Here is a 12,247-nt window from a genome sequence, read left to right as displayed (position 1 = left end):
CTATTTATGAGTTTGAGCCAATCAGTTGTGTTGTGACAAGGTACGGGTGGTATACAGACAATAGACCATATTATGGCAAGAACAGCTCAAATAAGCAAAGAGAAATGACAGTCCATCATTACTTTAAGACATGAAAGTCAGTCAATCCTGAAAATGTCAAGAACTTTCAACGTTTCTTCAAGTGCAGTCACAAAAAGTGCTATGATAAAACTGGCTCTCATTAGGACCATCACAGGAAAGGAAGACCCAGAGTTACCACTGCTGAATGATAAGTTCATTAGAGTTACCAGCCTCAGAAATTGCAGCCCAAATAAATGCATCACAGAGTTCATGTAACAGACACATCTCAACTAGAGGTCTACCGATTAATCGGAATGGCTGATTAATTAGGGCCGATTTCAAGGTTTCATAACAATCGGAAATCAGTATTTTTGGACACCGATTTGGGTGATTTAAAAAATATATATTTTTTACACCTTTATTTATCCTTTATTTAACTAGGCAGGTCAGTTAAGAATACATTCTTTTTCAATGACGGCCTAGGAACAGTGGGTTAACTGCCTGTTTAGGGGCAGAACAACAGATTTTTACCTTGTCAACTCGGGGATTCAATCTTGCAACCTTACAGTTAACTAGTCCAATGCTCTAACCACCTGATTACATTGCACTCCACAAGGAGACTGCCTGTTACGCGAATGCAGTAAGAAGCCAAGGTAAGTTGCTAGCTAGCATTAAACTTATCTTATAAAAAACAATCAATCAATCATAATCACTAGTTAACTACACATGGTTGATGATATTACTAGTTTATCTAGCGTGTCCTGCATTGCATATAATCGATGCGGTGCGTATTCGCGAAAAAGGACTGTCTTGCTCCAAAGTATACCTAACCATAAACATCAATGCCTTTCTTAAAATCAATACACAAGTATATATTTTTAAACCAGCATATTTAGTTAATATTGCCTGCTAACCTGGCTCTTTGGGAACTCTGTGAAGACTATTTCTTCCTAACAAAGACAGCCAACTTCGCCAGACGGGGGATGATTTAACAAAAGCGCATTTGCGAAAAAAGCACAATCATTGCACGACTGTACCTAACCATAAACATCAATGCCTTTCTTAAAATCAACACACAGTATATAGTATTTAGTATATATTTTTAAATCCAGGTTAGCAGGCAATATTAACCAGGTGAAATTGTGTCACTTCTCTTGCGTTCATTGCACGCAGTCAGTGTATATGCAACAGTTTGGGCCGCCTAATTTGCCTGAATTTTAGATAATTATTACATAACATTGAAGGTTGTACAATGTAACAGGAATATTTAGACTTATGGATGCCACCCGTTAGATAAAATACTGAACGGTTCCGTATTTCACTGAAAGAATAAATGTCTTGTTTTCGAGATGATAGTCTCCGGATTCTACCATATTAATGACCTAAGGCTTGTATTTCTGTGTGTTATCATGTTATAACTAAGTCTATGATTTGATAGAGCAGTCTGACTGAGCAATGGTAGGCAGCAGCAGGCTCGTGAGCATTCATTCAAACAGCACTTTCGTGCGTTTTCCAGCAGCTGTTTATGACTTCCAGCCTATCAACTCCCGAGATTAGGCTGGTGTAACCGATTTGAAATGGCTAGCTAGTTAGCGGGGTGCGCGCTAATAGCGTTTCAATAGTCACTCGCTCTGAGACTTGGAGTGGTTGTTCCCCTTGCTCTGCATGGGTAACGCTGCTTCGAGGGAGGCTGTTGTCGATGTGTTTTACTCTCTTCTCCAACACTTTGTTTTTGCATTATTTAAACCAAATTGAACATGTTTCATTTTATTTGAGGCTAAATTGATTTTATTGATGTATTATATTAAGTTAAAATAAGTGTTCATTCAGTATTGTTGTAATTGTCATTATTACAACAAAAAAAAAAATGTAAATCGTCCGATTAATCGGTATCGGCTTTTTTTGGTCCTCCAATAATAGGTATCGTATCGGCGTTGAAAAATCATAATCGGTCGACCTCTAATCTCAACATCATCTTTTCAGAGGAGACTGCGGGAATCCGGCCTTCAAAGTTGAATTTATGCAAAGAAACCAATACTAAAGGACACCAATAAGAAGAAGATAATTGCTTGGGCCAAGAAACACAAGCAATGGTCATTAGACGAGTGGAAATCTGTAATTTGGTCTGATGAGTCCAAATGTGAGATTTTTGGTTCCAACCGCCATGTCTTTGTGAGACGCAGATTAGGTGAATGGATGATCTCCGCATGTGTAGTTCCCACCGTGAAGCATGGAGGAGGTGTGATGGTGTGGGGGTGCTTTGCTGGTGACACTGTATGTGATTTATTTAGAATTCAAGGCACACTTAACCAGCCTGGCTACCCCAGCATAATGCAGCGTTACGCCATCCCATCTGGTTTGTACTTAGTGGGACTATCATTTGTTTTTCAACAGGCTGTGTAAGGGCTATTTGACCAAGAAGGTGAGTGATGGAGTGCTGCATCAGATGACCTGGCCTCCACAATCACCGACCTCAACCCAATTGAGATGTTTCGAGATGAGTTGGACTGCAGAGTGAAGGAAAAGCAGCCAACAAGTGCTCAGCATATGTGGGAACTCCTTCAAGACTGATGGAAACACATTCCAGGTGAAGCTGGTTGAGAGAATGCCAAGAGTGTGCAAGGCTGTCATCAAGGCAAAAGGTGGCTACTTTGAAGAATCTAAAATATTTATATTATATATATATATATTTTGATGTGTTTAACACTTTTTTGGTTTCTACATTATTCCATGTGATTTCATAGTTTAGATTAATTCACTATTATTCTACAATGTAGAAAATAGTCAAAATAAAGAAAAACTCTTGAATGAGTAGGTGTGTCCAAACGTTTGACTGGTACTGTATGTCCTTGCAGAAAAATCCAAGTCTCTCTCTCTGCCCCACCTCCAAAGACCTCTCACATACACCTCTCTCTCTTTCTCTCTCTCTCTCTCTCTCTCTCTCTCTCTCTCTGTCTGTCTGTCTGTCTCTCTCTCTCTCTCTCTCTCTCTCTCTCTCTCTCTCTCTCTCTCTCTCTCTCTCTCTCTCTCTCTCTCTCTCTCACTCTCTCAGTCAGGGGATTGTTTTGCTTTCTGACACATGCCCAACTTGGACAGCCAAGGACTCTCTCTGGGCGTGCATGACTCATACATTGTTAAAACAAGAACATGGCAGTCTCCCCACCTCGAAGAACAAGGCCATCTCAATCTCCAAACATGGTTGGAGCTTTTCTTCAATAGGTCTCTGTCTGTATCCTGCAGTGTAGAATCCCACAGAGCCTGAAGGAGTTGGACAGAGCACCGACAGGACCTGAGGGCCATTGCCAATGCAACAGCCTGGACTGCTTCTCAGACATTCAATAGAGAAAGCTTTCACAGGCAGTGTAGCAGCACAGAAGGACACAGGAGACGTGACTGCGATCATAATCAGGGATGACATTTGAAATAAAGGGATTCCCCATTCACTTTTCTCTATAGAGTAGTGTGTCTTCTTCTCTGACATCCTTTAATGTCTTCATCCAGGAATCTATCTTACCAACAGTCACAAAGTTCTTATCAAGCATTATAAAGGTTCATTATGAGGGCATAAAAAAGAAATCCACTTCAGCACCAGATTTCCCTCCAATGAGACCATTCACTGACAACATGGCTGCAAAGTATTGATATGCTTGATTTGCAACTATGCACACACAGCCCCTCCTGCACATGCATAACAACTCCTAAACAAGTCACAAGGAGAATCTAACTTTTAGGAGACATCCTTGGTGGAACAATGCTGTAACTAATAACGCTATGACAATGCTTTTTTTAGGGAAATGGTGCAAAAACACTTCAACAACATTAGGATTCAGCAGCCACGCTGCCCACCCCCCTCTCCACCCCCTATAGGACAGCCACAGGAAGAGAGAGGCCAGTAGGGTTCCTTTCAACAACTATCTTCGGCACAATCTCCCTGTGCAAATGAGCAAAGCGTTGCGGATTTCTGGCTTTGCATTCCATAATGCTGCAGAGACTAAACGCCTCACAAAGCCTGACTGCAGCAAATTCCACACAATGGAGCTCCTCTTTTCTCTCCCTCCCTGACTGTCTGTGCCGCTCTCTAACTCACTCATTCAGGCCCCTGCTGTAGGCCATCAGTATGTTTCATGCACGCTAATAATTCAACATGAAACTGATTATGGCAGTAGGCCGAGTATGACATTAGACATGTAAACACCTTACTCTGCTTATCTGAATCAGCGTAAGGTCATAATCGAAGTAAGCATATGTCAATTAAAGCACCTGTTCTTTTTAACAATCTTTTGAATTATTAGGACGTCATCACCTTAATCTGAGTTCCAGCTGTGTATTTGATCAGTGTGTGTGCTAGCGAGAGCTTCCCTCTTTTGTCCAAAAAACTGAATGTATGCATCTTTGAAAAAGTTTTCATATACAAACTTTACGTACAAATACATGACAAAGTACAGATATTTATATTTTTGTTAAACATTTATTATAATAAAATAAATAAAATAAGAGCCATATATTGGAAAGACACCAAGAGACAACACAAATACTATTTACACACTATTCATATATACATAGTCATTCATATTCTATTCTAAGTAGGGATTGAAAGACAAACGGTAAACCCCTGTCGCCTGCCTGACCAAATCTACCCAGTAGGGCTCTAAGGACTTCACTTGGGAGTCTTGTAAATGTTGAGTCGCATATCAAGACCACCTTTAGTTTTAGTATTTTTTGTTGTTGTACTTTTTATTCCTTTTCTCTCCAATTTTGTGATTTCCAATTGATAGTTACAGTTTTGTCCCATCCCTCCCATACGGACTCGGGAGAGGCGAAGGTCGAGAGCCATGCGTCCTCCGAAACACGACCCCGCCAAGCCGCACTGCTTCTTGACACACTTCTCGCTTAAGAACAAGGACATCCCAACCCTCCCCAAACCCGAAATGCTGGGGCCAATTGTGACCGGTTCTCCCGGTCATGGCCGGCTGCGACACAACCTGGGATCGAACCCGGATCTGTAGTGACGCCTCTAGCACTGATCAGTGCCTTAGACCGCTGTGCCACTCTGGAAACCCAATCAAAACCATCTTATATAGATAGCAGGTTCCCTGCCTTGTAGCATGCTGTACAGTTCAACTTCAACCCCCACCTGCCTTGAACCCCCAGTGTCTCAGTCAACCTCTAACCACTCAGTCTGTCTTATCACACTCTGTTCAGATCAACCAGCAGCTACTTCTCTGATTCTGGCTGCTCCTGTCAACTATCATGTTTCCGCTGAAGAGCAGGTGAAAAACTCACTTGTTGATTCACCAAACTACAAAGCAAACCCTTTGACCTGAAATTCATTCTGATAGCCTGTGAGAGTGAACCAAAGGCTGAGCCTTCACATTTAATCTTGGGTGTTACTTGAACATTATTAGTCTAATACAGAGCAGAGTTTCAAGAGGGTTTGTTTGTAGCAATTCTGTTAAAAACACCACATCCACCACAGGGTGTGAGAGTGAAAACGCTAATGAAGGAGCTAATTTGAATACTAAACATTACTTAAAGGAGGCAAACTAGGCCATAACAAGCCACTTTAAGAGCTAGCACATTGACACATTTACAATGGACAGACTCCCCTTTGCCATGGCGTTGCCCATGTGTTTATAATAAGGGTTCACTTTCACAATGTTTAACACGTTTCTGCAGTGGGTGCCAGACCATGTGACAACACATGCAGGGCACGCATGCAGTGAAATTAATATACGTAAATAAATAACAAGAGACTATTTGTAAGGCTTCAGACAAGACATCTAAATTTGAAAGAACCAAAAAGGAAACAGTCCGTAACAATCCGAAATACACTGAAATGTCACAGACAAATTCCCCACCCACACCTCACAATTACAAGACAAGCTAACGGTATTAAACAGGCCCCGGGGCTAAATTATGAAAGGCCGTAGTATCGACAAGCTCCGACGTTATCGGTTCTGCTTTTGGTACGGGAGAAATTAAGAAAATAAATGTCCTATTTACTATTGCTACATAAACGTTATCTTGCACATTTTATCTCACCAACCGTTTCTAATTTGGAATAAGATGAAGACATTCGTCTATGATGCATTTTCGCTATTCCCAATCCAGAAGAGAGATCTCTCTGGCGCGGAGCCTGTGTCGCTCTCACGCTACAGCACACACGCACGCACACACACACACACACGCACGCACGCACACACACACACACACACACACACAAGAAAGACCCTGCTCTTAACTAGTGACGATGGCGGAGAGAACTAAACGTTCAAAAGTGTGGTTACACTTCACCAGAGTCGATGCTGACAATGCTCATTGCCACAAGTGCAACAAGACTTTTGCTTGTAAGGGCGGAATCACGAGCAATCTGTCCAAACATCTATGGAAAGAGCATCATGTACAGGCATAGAAACAGTTTGACTGGGAGGATGACTGAGGAGGGTGAATGAGTGCCACCTAGCCGTGACCAAGTTCACAGTGAAAGGCCTACACCCCTTTGCAACAGGGGAGTCCAAGGGCTTTCGGTAACAGTCTGTCAGTGATCATCATATCTCACTGGTCATTCCCAAAGCCAACAGCTCCTTTGGCCGCCTTTCCTTCCAATTATCTGCTGCCAGTGACTGGAACGAATTGTAAAAATCCCTGAAGCTGGAGACTTATATTTCCCTCAACTTTAAACATCAGCTATCTGAGCAGCTAACAGATCGCTGCAGCTGTACATAGTCCTTCTGTAAATAGCCCATCCAATCTACCTACCTCATCCCCATATTGTTTTTATTTACTTTTCTGCTCTTTTGCACACCAGTATCTCTACTTGCACATCATCATCTTCTCATTTATCACTCCAGTGTTAATCTGCTAAATTGTAATTACCTCGCTACTATGGCCTATTTCTTGCCTACCTCCTCACGCCATTTGCACACACTGTATATAGACTTTTTTTTCCTTTCTATTGTGTTATTGACTGTACGCTTGTTTATTCCATGTGTAACTCTGTGTTGTTGTTTGTGTCACACTGCTTTGCTTTATCTTGGTCAGGTCGCAGTTGTAAGTGAGAACGTGTTCTCACCTGGCCTACCTGGTTAAATAAAGGTGAAATAAATACATATATATTGAATTGTATTGTATTAATTTTTAGGATATAGTATGATGGAACTCTATCTAATGATAGAGAGATTCATGGAGCAGTATCCAGCGATCCAAGCAGCAGCCTTGGACCCACAACTATGAAAAGCAATGACCAAGGACAACCTGGACCGTCTGAAGGACGAGGACTTCCATAAAGCTGAGTAGTTTGTCCAGCTCATGAGAATCATCTATACATCCACAGTGTGTGTGTCATGTGAAAAGAATGCCACCTGTGGACAGATCATACCCATCCTCCACAAACTGGAAGAGCACTTCACTGTGAAGCATGAAGATCAGTTTGTGGCAACCATCAAAGAGAAGGTGTGGGAGAACCTCTCCGAGCGCTATCAGGATGAGGACATTCAAGGCTTCCTGCATCAGGCCACAGCAATGGACCCCAGATTTAAAGGGAGGCAGGTGAGTGACGCCACCTGGGACAGGCTGAGGAAGGCAACTGTTGAGGCCAATGTGACAGGAGCAACACCAGGGCTGTCAGAGGAGCCGGAGCAGACAGACACAGAGCACCAGCAACAAGATGAGGAGCCTGAAGGAGAAGGAGAGGAAATGGAGGAGACAGTCCCTCTATTGTACAAAACAAGGAGTGCCTTGGAGGAGCTGTTCTCAGAAGAGGACAAGGAGTTGAGGTTGACGATCCAACAGGACACCTCGTCCCTCACCCTCAGCGAGCATGTTGACCTAGAGGTGGAGCTCTACAAAGGCCTGCCTCCCATCCATATGGCTGAAGATCCTGTGATGTGGTGGTGATAGAAGAGAGCTACTCTGCCTCTCCTCACAAACATTCCAACAAGCTACCTCTGTGCTCAAGCCTCCTCCACCCCGAGTCAGAGGGTATTTTCGACTGCAGGGAACATAATAAGCCAGGAGAGGGCCAGAGAAGGCTAACATGTTGATCTTTCTCCAGAAGAACTGCTAAGAACTGTTAGTCCTTTTGCAGCCTACCTGCTGGCCCCACCCGTGTTGCACTGTCTTTCCTTCTGCAGCCTACCTGAAGGCCCCACCTGTGTTGCACTGTATTTCCTTCTGCAGCCTACCTGAAGGCCCCACCCGTGTTGCTCTGTCTTTTCTTCTGCAGCCTACCTGCTGGCCCCACCCGTGTTGCTCTGTCTTTTCTTCTGCAGCCTACCTACTGGCCCCACCCGTATTGCTCTGTCTTTTCTTCTGCAGCCTACCTGCTGGCCCCACCCGTGTTGCACTGTCTTTTCTTCTGCAGCCTACCTGCTGGCCCCACCCGTATTGCTCTGTCTTTTCTTCTGCAGCCTACCTGCTGGCCCCACCCGTGTTGCACTGTCTTTTCTTCTGCAGCCTACCTGCTGGCCCCACCCGTGTTGCTCTGTCTTTTCTTCTGCAGCCTACCTGCTGGCCCCACCCATGTTGCACTGTCTTTCCTTCTGCAGCCTACCTGCTGGCCCCACCCATGTTGCACTGTCTTTTCTTCTGCAGCCTACCTGTTGGCCCCACCCATGTTTCACTGTCTTTCCTTCTGCAGCCTACCTGCAGGCCCCACCCGTGTTGCACTGTCTTTTCTTCTGCAGGAAAATATTGTTTATTTCATTTGTTTACATTTACATAATCACGACATTAGAGTTTTTCATAGTGATTTGTTCAAAACAATGCTGTTTCTTTTGCTGTAAATAATTGTTTATTTGATACCCATCCCTACTTGTGTCTTTTATGGCTTAAAATGTGCCTTCACAGAGCATTAGCAAGCGGAACAATAAGCATCAACAGCTGTGGGCCTGTGTGTCGGTACAGGCTGAGAGGATTCATGAGCGCTGATGGCAAAATAGAGCTGACAATGTGAAAGTAATCATTCCTCCATCTTAGGAAATCCCAGAGCAGGAGTGCAGCAACGTCGTTACAGAGAGGAAGCGTCATTTACTATTATGCCTCAAACAGAGTCCTCAGAGACAACAGCTGAAAAATAAATGTGGAACATCGATGGTGGGAGGGAAAAAAGAAAAACCCTGAAAGTTAAAACAACGGGAGCACCGAGCACAGGTCCTGGGTGTACCGTATCCCCCTGTTCCCTTCAGGAAGTAAAGGGAAGAGAGATGTTTAGAGTGCAATGATACTTATCTCACACCAGCCACTTACTTTTTGAGATTCTCTTATTTAATGTACAAATATGTGTGTATGTTTTTTAGCCGGAGTGTTTGGGCCAGGGTCCAATGAGTTCTTTCAGGGGTTGACATCAGTAGAGAAGCATGCATTACACACACTGGGTAGAATGACTAGGCTCAGAGCGTTTAGACACACACACCACATTAGAACTGGGGTCAGTCTGAGCTCCAGCTCCAGCTGGGCCTCTCAGGAGAGACACAGGCATCTGGCACAAAGCTGCCTGCCCTGCACCAACCAACCAAAATGTTCCCCTAATCAAATCCATCACAGGAGAGAACTAGGGAGGGTTTATAAGTTTAGAGAGGGAGAGAGAAAGAATGGGAAAGAGAAAGAGGGGGAGAGTGAAAGAGAGGGAGAATGTAAGAGAAAGAGAAGGGGATACTGTGGAAGAAGAGAGAAACTTAGAGATGGAGAGAGAAAAAAGGGAAGACATAGAGAAAGAGAGATGGATAGATTGAGAGACAGAGAAAGGGGAAACAGAGATTGAGATTTCAAACAATAACAAAATATATTCCCACAACTTTGAGGAACCTGGTTGTGGAATGCTGATGATGAGGAATTTTCACATCAGAGACGGGCACACTGCCAGATCAGGACAAGGAATGCAATGCCCCGACCGTCAGGGCTTGGCCAGCCAGCATCTCTCCAAATGAACCTCTACATACAATACCTCCTGTCTCCAACATGCCCACCCAGTCACCTCTGCCCCCAGCCCTCACAGCCATCAGCTGACCCAGTTAAGCTACGAGAAATAGAACATTTTGTATTTTTAGCCTCCATAAGGGTCCATAAAGCTACCAGAAAGTATGACACAGGACTGGTGTCATAACGTGGTTCTACCCACACACAAACATACACACTCACTTTTCTCCATCAAAGGAGCTGTTAATCCAGCCTGACTTCTGTTTAATAAGGCTTACTGTGATCTGCTATGCAGAAAGACTTCATATCCAGGGAGATACTTATTCCCCACAATCAAGCGTTCCTTCAAAATAGTGCTTGAGTTCAGTGTGTGCACAATTTACAGTGGAAAAATGGGAAGGCAGGGACAGTCGGATTCATGTTCTGACAAGACTGAGCGCAGGCCAGCAGGGCAAAGAGACAGGTGTCTGCTTACTTCAAAGTCCTGCGAGCCAACTGACATATGCTTTCCCCTCCAAAGCCTTCCTCCGTACAACACTCAACACTGACAGATTCAGAAGCGTCCAATGGAGGAAGGAAGAAGGAGATGAAGAAGAAAAGGGGCTCCAACTATGCTCTGATGTCTGAAGCCTTTGTCCTAGTTTCCGGAACAAGCACATATGTGGAATTCCCATTTCAGACAGAATATTTGGTAAATTAACTGTAAAAAAATATATTTTTGTTAAAAGGTATGTCAAAATGCAGGAATCATGACTAGGTCTTTGGGTGGATTTTAATTTGCCATGTTTTCTTTTTTACCTCCTACCCCTTTCAGATATACCAACAAGCTTGAATAAAAAAAAAATCAGGCATGGTAGATTATTGGAATTTTGGTATCTGTATGAAAGATGTAAGATAAACCTGGAAAATAAATTGCAGAATCCATCATTGCAACTTTGAATATTGTCAACCAGAATGGCGATCTGGTCCAGAAGAGGATAGCTCTTATGATACTGCATTCTCAACTGTGGTTTAAATATGGTAAGAATTGATACATTAACATAATTTAAATTATTTGGCTTAAATACAAACATAAGCGATCGTATGGTCATCGCAAAGCGCTTGTGTTGGTTGTTACTTCTTTCAGCAATCCGTGCGTTCATTCCGTTCCCTCCATAGCCTACAAACTTTCCCTTTAGATACAATGTAACGTTACTTACAGGATGGTTGTCGATGGAGCGACAGCAGGTACGGTTTCCAGATTTAAATGCATACATCTCACGGTGGTACGAAAACATAAACACCGGCTTGGACAAGAAATGACAGGCTGCGGGCCAACGGCGACCACAATCAGTCCCACCGCGATTAGAAAAGGGGAGAAGAGTTGGCTTGTCCTCAGCGCCATTGCTAGGGAGTCAGCAGCGCAGAGAACACACCGCCAGCTACCCCTCTCGCAGACTAACTACTACATCGGCAGAGTTATTGTAAAGCTGAACTCAGCTGCCTTAGACCCGCTCCCTCCCTCAAAGCAGAGAGAGAGAGAAGTAGGGCAGTGTTACAAGTTATATTGGATTCGGGAGCAAGCCAATCAAGAAACCATGTCAAAGTAGATTTAGGCCTAATGGAAAGTATGGTTAATAAAATTATATTTCATACATCATCTGTTTAAAAGTTGATCAATGTACTCTAAGTACCACACTAACTCACGTTTCTGGAGTTTCCAGGAAATTGCCATTCACAAGAATTAGGTAATTTTCTGATCTTGTAATGCACATATAAATATTTTACTACCATAGTTAACCTGTAATGATGCCGTAAAATGTTGCCAGTTTGTCTCCCGCTGGGTGGAATGTCTGACAGGCAATGAGTTGATGGGCCCATTCTCAGCCAAATATGGAAAACATTGCCATACTATGATATGGTTTAGGAGGGATGTAATAATAGTTCAGGATTTGTCTGATAATCCCCTTATCTCCAAATGATTGTGTTACTTTCCATGTATTTACAGCTCATAATAGTAGTTCTGAATATGATGGTTGATGTTCGATACATTTTGTGTTGTATTATAGGTAATTGGGGGGATTCCCTCTAACTTCAGTCCGAGACAGACAGGCAAGAACATTTCCATAGGACTATGATGTTATACAGTGCTATGTGCTGCCATCCTCTGGTTGTCATGTGGTATGACACTGGGGAAGTATATTGCTGGAACAAAACTCCCACTCCACTTCATAGCGGTCTGAATTAACTCCACATTTGCCACATGGCATGAAGCGTTATCCTAAGAAAGCTT

The 12,247-nt window shown here is 43.3% G+C and overlaps 1 protein-coding gene across 1 annotated transcript in view; it reads right to left on the bottom strand.

Moving 5' to 3' along the window:
• LOC139375345 (peroxidasin-like) overlaps nt 1-11,403 on the bottom strand; it is a 91,004-nt gene extending 79,601 nt beyond the window's left edge. The window contains exon 1 of the mRNA XM_071117042.1: nt 11,175-11,403. Coding sequence (XP_070973143.1) covers nt 11,175-11,359 — 185 coding nt within the window. The 5' untranslated portion in view covers nt 11,360-11,403. The remainder of the gene's footprint in view (nt 1-11,174) is intronic.
• Between the last annotated feature and the right edge of the window lie 844 nt (nt 11,404-12,247).

The sequence above is a fragment of the Oncorhynchus clarkii genome, chromosome 19, assembly GCF_045791955.1.
Source record: "Oncorhynchus clarkii lewisi isolate Uvic-CL-2024 chromosome 19, UVic_Ocla_1.0, whole genome shotgun sequence".
Taxonomy (NCBI): Eukaryota; Metazoa; Chordata; class Actinopteri; order Salmoniformes; family Salmonidae; genus Oncorhynchus; species Oncorhynchus clarkii.
The sequence above is the reverse complement of the archived record's forward strand: the minus strand, read 5'-3'. Positions and strand labels throughout refer to the sequence as shown.